This window comes from Sphaeroforma arctica, assembly GCF_001186125.1.
Source record: "Sphaeroforma arctica JP610 unplaced genomic scaffold supercont1.928, whole genome shotgun sequence".
Classification (NCBI taxonomy): domain Eukaryota; class Ichthyosporea; order Ichthyophonida; genus Sphaeroforma; species Sphaeroforma arctica.
The window spans coordinates 20,578-30,637 of record NW_014039630.1 but is presented as its reverse complement, the minus strand read 5'-3'; the positions used below and the strand labels follow the sequence as shown (position 1 = coordinate 30,637).

General features: G+C 38.8%; 1 protein-coding gene across 1 annotated transcript; it reads right to left on the bottom strand.

Annotated features, from left to right (window-relative positions):
• Positions 1-5,438: 5,438 nt before the first annotated feature.
• On the bottom strand, positions 5,439-5,678 carry SARC_09292 (hypothetical protein; the record flags this gene model as incomplete). The annotated part of the gene is made up of 1 exon (XM_014296700.1): positions 5,439-5,678. A coding segment is annotated over one exon (240 nt), but the record flags the coding sequence as incomplete, so codon positions are not given.
• Between the last annotated feature and the right edge of the window lie 4,382 nt (positions 5,679-10,060).

Sequence of the window (10,060 nt, the reverse complement as noted above, 5' to 3'; positions counted from 1 at the left end):
AGTCATACCAAATACACAGGCTATTGGAGCCATCAAAGTGCATTTAGAACACTTTGGAAATATTGGAAAAAGAGCTTGTATTAAATTATTTAAAATACAAATAAAAACCAATGTATTATCTCAATTGATCTTGATATTTTAGACTGACCGGAGGCCGTATTTCTACAATAGGAAGGTCGCCGCGAAACTAATAATCTGTGTGTATATGATTACTCCGTGACATATCCTCATATAGTAGCGCAGCATTGCGGACTCGTTGTTGCCCGCCAGACCCCAATTGTTACACTGAAAGTTTCTTGCTATCTTTCAACATATACCAAGATGCTGTTTCAGAACGAACACAAAATTTGCCTTCAGTACACATAGCAGATACTGAACGTGTGTATGTGTAGCATCTAGGGACCAGATTATCAAAAAGCCAATCCGAATCCCAAAACCCAGAATAATCAAATACTGAGTTTTGGAACTAGGATTGGAATATTTCTGATATTAGAGTCATCAGAAATATTAGCGGTAGAACCGGTCAGATATACCGGGACTCCCGCATGTGAGAGAAACACTCAAGTAAATCCTGAGTCTAGTTAAACACAAATAAAGACTCAGTTCGGTTCTCTCAGACTAGGGACTTTTCTTAGCTGAGATAGCCGTACTTGAGAAGAGGTCTATTGTATCCTATTGTCTCGTCCTTTCAGCTACTCTCCATACTCTACATATGTATACATACCCGTATACATCGTTTGTACTCGTACTTCGTATTGGAGCCTGCACACCAGCATCGTATAGTATATTTAAGTTATACAAATCTAACACAGCGTATAGGATCTGAGATTTGGTGAGTAATGGAGTACGTAGCCCAGTCATCACTTTTACCGCCTTTTTTTATGTGCAGACGAAGCGCCTTTCTGACTGTCTGCTGGAGACTGCATTTACCAGATTCTATTAATTTACGCTCTTCGATATAGAAACCAGGTTGATCCCACCAATCATATGCACTCCATATTGCTCTGCCTTATGCCGCATATCCACCGGTGTAACTAATGACCCCACCCAACTTGTATTTTGCTGCTCCAAGAAAGTTCGGAGAACATCTGGTATTATATCTCAAGCAAGTACGAGATGATCTAGTCGTATTGAAAAGCACACAGTATTTGTACATACTTGCATTTAACGTATACGGACACTCGCATCGCTATATAAGTCGATATTCCATTCTAAATCGAATGCATACACAGGCTTCATATTAAGTGGTGTGCCAATTTCTTAATTGATCAGAATCTTTAGACCGTTCTCGAGCTCAGCCTTAGTAGCGATAAGTATTGTTGTGTAATGCGTCATCGTCAGGAATCACGATCGGGGGTTCATCCATGTTGCATAACTTTAGATCAGTCCTTTTTGCCATATCCTCGTCAGCTATATTTTCGCTAAAAAATAATCCACCCGAGTTGACTACCGGCTAAGCAGTATTTTGTAGGCAGTTGAGGATGATTTCAATGGCCTATTATCTTCTATTTGACGTTGTGAAGTCCGGAATGTCACTATAGTCAAAGTCTTAGTTTACATTTCTTCAAAAGTACCATTCCCATGGCTCGTTTTAGAGAACATCGCGCCAACCTGAACGAGCACTGTGCACTCTTTCCTTTCTTTTTATCTTTTTCATAAGTGACTATTTTAAAAGGGCTCTGAGGTCATGTGCGGCCTTATATCATAATTAGAACACCAAATTTTCTAAATATACATTGAAAATGTGGAGGGGGCACTAAATGTACATTCACTCAATTATTCCGATGAACATGTACTGAAATATTGATCAAATATGTAAAAATACACAATTAGCTATGTTGCCTTTATTATTATTAATGATACTGATGTATGCTACTTCACAATTCAAGCTTATCTCACTGTCTGGTGCACAACTCCCGTGGTATGTGATGCTCTTTTGCAAGAACTTACAATAATTGTGTTTCTGAAATTCATTTATAAATTCTGTTGTCATGTTGTACACTTGTGACATAGTCGTGCGAACACAATGCCTCCAAATCTATACACGAGTTATGGATTTTCTGATGCTGCTTTACCATAAGCAGAAAGGACAATTCCGCAGCTAAACCTATCTTGTTGGCTGACACCGCCTACTATAAGGCTGTATGTAACATTGTCTGTATCTCAAGTATATAAAACACACCTTGTTGCGCAGTCATCGTCGTTTTTTCGTCACTAATTGTTGTTTTCATTTGTCTGGATGTGAATTCCTTGTCTGTACTGATGGAGTAAAAACCTGTCCTCAAGTAATATATATCCTTGTCAGCAAGCACAAGTTTTATGACCTTGAATGTCCATATAGTCTTTTTATTAACTCAATTATCAGAAATATGCAGCCTGAAGAACATACTTTCACTGGTTTCCGTGTCCATATCTCACTGGCAAATTTTCCATCTGTATATGTGTCGGATTGTCATTATCGTCTGGAACAGACAGGGCAAATTAAACTGTGGCAGTCAGACTTAGGGTTTAGGGTTTTATGAGATGCAGGGTATTTTTTTTTTACACCAATTCGATGCGGCACACTGGATGCTCTATAGAAAATTCAACTTACAAACAAAATACCACTGAAGTGGTTTAATCTCATACATACCGGCAAGATCAGGCGAGTCAAATGAGATTTGAACATCCCTCTTTTTATCATATTGCTTGATAATTTGGCGTAGATAAGGTCCTGTTTGATATTCTCCCGAATCAATGGCATTTTCCCATTGCGGCATCAGCATTTCGATTAAATGTGTCTTTCCTTTTCCCTGTAAACGATTATTCGAAAAGAATCCCAACTCCTTTATCAGCATCGATACAAATTTTTAATAGAACCGAATAGACATACATGGACGTTGACGAATTGTTATCTCTCGTGGGGACGAATCGTTAACGGTGTCGTTGTTAGTGCCCGCTGAGCGCATCTTCATTGGCGATGTTTTGTCTGTGCTACTATCACAGATAATGTTCCATACCTTGGACTCGTGATCTATTCGCTTTCGCATACTTCGGAAATCCTGTAGTTGATGCGAATTGTCGTTGTAAGAGAGAAAAGAAAAGTTAATCGAGAAAACCACAGCATGTTGTAGAGACTAAAAAACATGCGCGTAATCGAATAAATGAATAAATTACATACTCGCCATCGCAGATGTAGATGTAATGATCAGCTTCTGCACACTTCGAGCACACTATAGTCTTCTTGAGTATATGATCCTTGATACAATGATAGTGGAATGGGTGTTCTATATCTTGGTCTTAGAAAGAGCACAGTATTTTGTCATTAAAACACATCAACACATAATTACATACCTACAAGATTATTTTTCGTACCCTTTCTTCGGGCGACCCGCCGGTCTCGGCGTAGGACTGGGAAGCAGTATATGCTGCTCCATATTTTCAAAGTCAAACGACATCGATTATCCCGTGAAACTGGTTTGCAAGATGCAAGTTTCCAACCAAAACAATCGCGGATACTAGCATTTGCGATATATGCTTTAGCAATGTGCATGAGACACCTGGCAACATGCTCGCAAGGGAAACCTTCAGACACATGCAAATTACAGTCTCACAATTTATGATTTCCCGAGAGCGTGCCAGTTTGGCTGAGCAGGTCTGGACCGTTGAGCTGTGTGATTCGAAGTATACCTGGCAATCGAACCTATCTCCGTTTACAGCATTGCAAACGATAGGCACTGTACATGGATTATCGAGGTGGAATATACTCTTTTCTACTGCCGAGGGTGTACCCTAGAGAAATTAAATTAGTAAATGCGGTTTTATACAAATAGTATAGCATGAACAGAAATGACAGCCTTGTCTACCAATCATATTCAATATGCAATAAATGCGCAATTGAAGCAAGCTTGCATATTTGATATCATTATTGCACACCTGCTTCCTTCCAAACTTAAGTTGCCTAGCTTCTTCCTGATAGTCTTTCCTTTTATTCACATGCCAATTCGAATAATTATAAGCATATCGATTAAATTGGCAATTCTCATGTCCAGGTGCACAAAATTTGGTCCTTAATTTACGAGGTGTACAGACATATCTGGGAAACATCTATCTGAAAGCTCTTTGAACCTGTTACAGTACGAACCCTTTTTTTTGCTAGCTCTCGAGATAGCTAACCACTCAAGATGGGCAATAGCATTGTATGTGGTGAGAAATTTCAGTACACCACCAGAGAAGTAATTAAAAAACATACCGGTAAATGAGTATGTACATTTAGTGACCTCCCCATGTAGGCCATGTGTATTTCGAGTATTTTCTCTAAATAGAAGATATATATGCTATGAGAATATAGTTATAGTTCTCAAGCGCTGGACCACATTGTTCTAGGATTATTAATTTGGTGACTCTCTATGAAAAATTATTGTGAATCCTCTTATAAAACGGGTCGTTTTCTATGCTTTCGTTAACTTAAAAGTCATTAAAAGTATATCAGAATTGTCTGCCAACTTTTTTGATTGTACGTTCATTTTATTTTATTTTATTGTGAAGCTGGCAACAGACTTAGTCGATAAACGATCTACTGGTGAACACCCCGAGTCTCTAGCTTCTGTCTCGGCTGTCTACAGCGTTGTCTACATATATACTTATACTTGCTCTGGCCCTGCCGGGCTCCTAGCTGGCTGCTTCACATGATCTCGTCGTCCACTCTTTCGGTATTTTTGCTGATGGACAACTACCAAATAGTACGTACTTCCTTCAATGGACAACTAGCCAGAAAATGCCACCTCCTCTGAAAATGCCAGCTCCTCTATTTTACGGTTCATCTCCTCAGCACTAGGTGTTCATCGTTTTCTCTGCCACATGGTTCCCTGATATAGTTCGGTACCTAGTACTGAACAGTATCTCTGTGGCAGTTATATGTATATCATGTCATCAATTAAACATGTTCTGCACTATTAGTCGTATCTTTATTAGACCATAGTTTATAGTACAGTCATCAGTTCACACAATTTTGTTTTGAGTTTGCATTGTACTGTAGATTTGGTTCTAAAAAGACAAAGGCAGGGGAATTCAGGATTCTATATTTTTTTTATAAGGTTCCCAGGGAACTCTCAACAGTCACTTTCATCATGGTCAACCCAAAAATGAAGAAGCGCCTAGCTGAAAGACTGTAGAAGTGGCCTGTGAAGCGCGTTCGATTGCAAAGCCTAAACAACTTAAAGTTTGTATAAAAAGCAAAAGAAAGAGATAAGAAAGTGGAGGAAGCCATCTCCCTAAGATCATTTAAACTGAGGGACCACATATCTCAGGCCAGATTGTACAGCAAGAAACCCTCTTATATGATTTATAGTAGTCATCCGAGTTAGCTCACTCCCGAAAGCTATTCAAGTTGCGTAAACTACTCCCGCGAGTTGATTTATTACTCAACCGACTCCCGAGAGTGGATTAACTCTGCTAACTTGAACTGCTTTGCGGAGTTTGTGGAGTGCTCTTATGTCAATGGGATCGTCCGCTGCTCGTGCAAATAACTTGTCTACTAGTATATCTACGATGTAGAAGTTGCCCTCATAGATGGCCTTGTCCATGACTATGTTGTATTTGTTCATCGCTGGATTCAATGGAGCTCTCGCTGGTGTGCGCTCATCGTCCATGCGCATCCCCCCTTCTCCATTGTGTGGAGTGGGGGTGCGAGAAGACATTTATGAGACAGGCATTGTGTCTACTTGTACTGGCCGTGTTCTGGCAGTGCGGCCCCTGCTCCCGCGTGTGTGTGTACGACTTAAGCTCACTTGTGTGCGTAGACTCCTGCGTGCTGCTCTTGTTCTTTGGTATGGCGCAGACGTCATTGACTGTTATTTGTGTTGAACGTTTATTGTCGTGTCAGATTGTGTATACGCTTGTTGTACATGTAGTATGTTTCATAGCGCTATGCTCTAACTTAAGTATAATGTCTCTTAAATTCGCCCGATTATATAGCAGAGAATTGGTTGATTACCTTAGTGGTGGTCTCTTTGTGTTGTGTTGTGTACAACTTTGGGTTATCTGTGACACCTGGGATTATGTTAAGAGTTTTTGGTTTTAGTGGAGAAACTTTGGTTTATCTTGGTTTTTCTGTGGACTCGCCATAAACTTGGTTTCTTGGGTAAACCCAGTTCCTGTGTGGAGAGTTTATGGTTTATGATTTTAGATATTACTATCCTTTTAGTTTTTCTTGTTTCTGTCTCGTGGTGATGTACCTAAGTTTTAACATCGTGTAATGTGCCGTGTCTTAAAAGTCGTTGTTGTTTAGTACCGAACTGTATCTATCAGATCCTTTGATATATGTGGTGTGCATACATAAATTGTGCTGATTTGACTATTGTCTATTCGGACTTGTACACTTGATATAGTTTTATGTCGCAATGTGGTCTTACTACATTGTATTTTTATCTTGTTTCGCATTCGATTGCCGCAGCTGTACTTTTAGTATTGTAGTCAGGGTCTCTGTTGTATTGTTTGTTCAGGTTTTGGTGTACTTGTGAGTGCCGAGATGCTCGCAACTATTGTTGTCTTTGAAGTTCTCATCGTACTTATACCGTGGTCAATTTAACTGCATTCCTCTTGAGATTTAAGATGTTGTTCAGGTTTTTAGACTGCTGTGCTTATACACGTGTATATGTTGTTTATACGTTGTGCGTATAAATCGTGTGTATGGTGTTTATGTTTTGGTCAAACACTTTGAACATCAAATGAGTTGAATTCTTCTTGAGATTCGAGATGTCATTCCATTTGCTAGACTGCTGTGCTTATATGTATATGTATGATGTTTATCTTTTGTTCCTATATGTGTATATGGAGTTTATACTGGTTTATTTATGTGTATATGGTGTTTATACTTGGGTTATTTGTTTTGAGTGTCGCAACTTAATATGCTCGTCTATTTATGGATGTGTGTTTCCGGACTTGTGTTCTTGTGTCCTCGGATTGAGGCTGGGAGAATGTGATCGAGCGTCTGTTTGTAATGTGGAGTTCATTATTTGAGACGTATCGTTCTTTGAGCTTGTACTTTGTATTTTACGTTGACAGTTTGTCCTACTTCTTGAATTTACAGATTGATGTGCATACTATTCTCAATTTTAGCCTAGTGTATTTTCTGATCGAAGGGTAAGTTGTACACTATTGGGGTTTATTCTTATTTTGAAGTCTTTAACAGTGTTTGTGCCTTGGGTCCCTTGTAATAGAGCTTATAGTGGTCGTGTGCGTGTAACCATTGGCATGTTCTTGCATCCTAGTCTCTATTCATGACTTCTTTTCATAGTGTGGTTGCTGGACCTCAGTAATATGCTAACTTGTTTTGTAAGTTATTTTTATATTAGTTATGGGTCTTGCTTTTAGACTCAGTTTGTCCCGTGATTTCTTATATTATTATGATCTCAAGGCTCTTTGTCTGTAACTCAGAATTGCATGCTTAAGGATTATGGGTTTTCCGGTGATGTACATGTCTTTTTGCAGGTTTGTAACTGTTTTGTGTGCTACTATTCTTCTTTTGCTCTTGTATGTACCTCAACTTGTTTTATTCTGCAGGTTATTTTGTATACTCTGAACTTTGATTTGACTAATGTTTGTCACTATGAGATTCTCACGATTTTGTCTCGTTCTTATCGATGTGCAAGCTTGGCAATTTTGTTTAGTTATGTGTGGTTATCTTATTATTTGTTTATGCAAGTATAATGTCTTACAGTTTTATCTTGCAGCTTGTTATTGCTCTCGCTTGTTTGGTGCGTGTTCTTGGTGTGACAAGTATGTGATTTCTAATCTGATTGCTCTTGTGTACTGTGATTTTGTTAGTCACTTGATATTGAAGCGTTTGGCTAACCCTTTTTTTAATTTTATTTTTAAAGCTTATTACATTGATTTTGTATCTTAGGAATGTTTGACATTGACTGTGCGTCTTAAGCAATGTTGGATCGATTTACATCCTCTTATATGTCTTATTGATTATACACTATTTGAAGGTGACACACTTGTTTTACAAAATTTTGCTTTTCAACATTGATAAATCAATCACTATGACACTTTTTTACACGGGGAAACCTTTTCTCACTTCTGGTTCACGTTCAACCGTAGTTACCTTACTTGCTGACTTCAAGATTCCTCTGTTCAGTACTTCCGGGGTTCTCTTCTTTGTTCTTTCCACTTTTGGGTTGGAACCTCCTCGGTGATCCTTAATTCTGTTGTACTTGATTTCCGGCTTCTTCTCCTCTGAAGTGTCTCTTTTCGGTTCCCGAACAGTGGTTTGACCTTTCTATTAGAACGCTGCTTCCAATAAAGTTTGTTTTGTTTTAAAGCAACTTATTTTAATTGTGTTATTTAGGAGTGGGCTATCCCGTTATTCTTTGTTGCCTGACCTACCGTGGTAAGGATATTGTTAAAAAAGCAGAGTTTGAGAGTAGCTAATAAGATACGACCAGAAGAAACAATAGTCCTCTTCTCAAGTGCGAATCCTACAGCCAGGTAAAAATCCCAGGCTGCAGGACTCTCATTGAGTCTTTATTTGTGTTTAGTATTTCCTACACTAGACTCAATATTTACTTAAGTGTTTCTCTCATACGCGGGGGTCCAGGTATTATCTACCGGTAATCCCGCTTCTATTTCTGATCACTCTACCATCAGAAATATTGGATCCTAGATCCAAAACTCAGTATTTGATAATCCTGGGGTTTGGGCTTAGGATTGGCTTTTCTGATAATTTGGTCCCCGGATGCTACACAGCAAGAAACGCTCTTAAATGATTTATAGCAGTCATCAGAGTTAGCTCACTCCCGAAAGCTAATCAAGTTGCGTAAACTACTCCCGAGATTCGAGTTTTTACTCAACCGACTTCTGATAGCAGATTAAGTTTCCGTAAGTCTGCCAACCGCAACATTCTAAAAATAGCTGCGATTCTATTTGAGTCACAACCTATGCGGAAAGGCATCATGTGATCAGCATGAGATTTAGTTGCAGAGAAGCCGAAATAGAATAGCATCGAAGTGTTTAGGTGCCCTGCAGAAGGTTTCTCATACTGACCATATGAGGTTTTACCCTGGCCAACCCAAGGGGCTGAACACTAGCACAAACACATTAGGAGAAAACCAATAGTGAGGTCAGAAATAAATACATACTTTTGCACTTTATCTAAAATCTACTACATTACACTCTAACATAAACGGCTAAGTCCAAAAAATCCTACAAAATGTCATGAAGAAATTAACCTTTTGGAAGACAAAGAAGCTCAAATTGCCTCTCAGGAGGAAATCAAAAACTGGCACCGAGTCGAGGCAACTCAAGAAGAAGACACTTTTAGAGGTACCAGTCGCCTTTGAAGGCTGGTACTGAATATTCAATAAAGAAAACGACAGTAAAGGGTAGTAAGTTTTATATGGAGGAGCCGCGCTCTCGGTTGGAACGGCTATGGCGAAGAATTTAGTCCAGAAACATCGTAGAGATATAATATAGCTGATTGAAAGGGAGAATTTTGCAACCCTTCTCTTAGCCGAGCTACTCGAGAGAGTGAAGAAAGTACTCAAGTACTCAAGCGCATACACAGCCAATCAAAGACATAGACATGGGTATCAGACTCCGAAATCATTAGTAGTATACGCTCCGAAAAAGGTGTTTAAATCGAAGAGAAGTGTCCAGCTTCAGCATTCAACTTTAACGTACGTAAACGCTCTGAGACAACCACAACATCGAGGAAGGATATCTAGACCATACCGCGAACCCGTCCTAGGCTATGCCAGAGATGAGCAATCGACTTCTGCAAGAAAGTACCACATTCACCCCCATCAATAACAAAATACAGTGACTAAAATCACAGTAGCATAGGTATATAACCACCAGGGCCCGATAAATCAAGCTGACGCACAAGTCAACTACACGGGGACAATGTGACCATAAGTATATGAGATGACCGCGTAAGTTGTGAGGTCGACATCTCTGACTATAAAAGAACATATATATATATATATATATATATATATATATATATATATATATATATATATATATATATATATATATATATATATATATATATATATATATAATATATATATATATA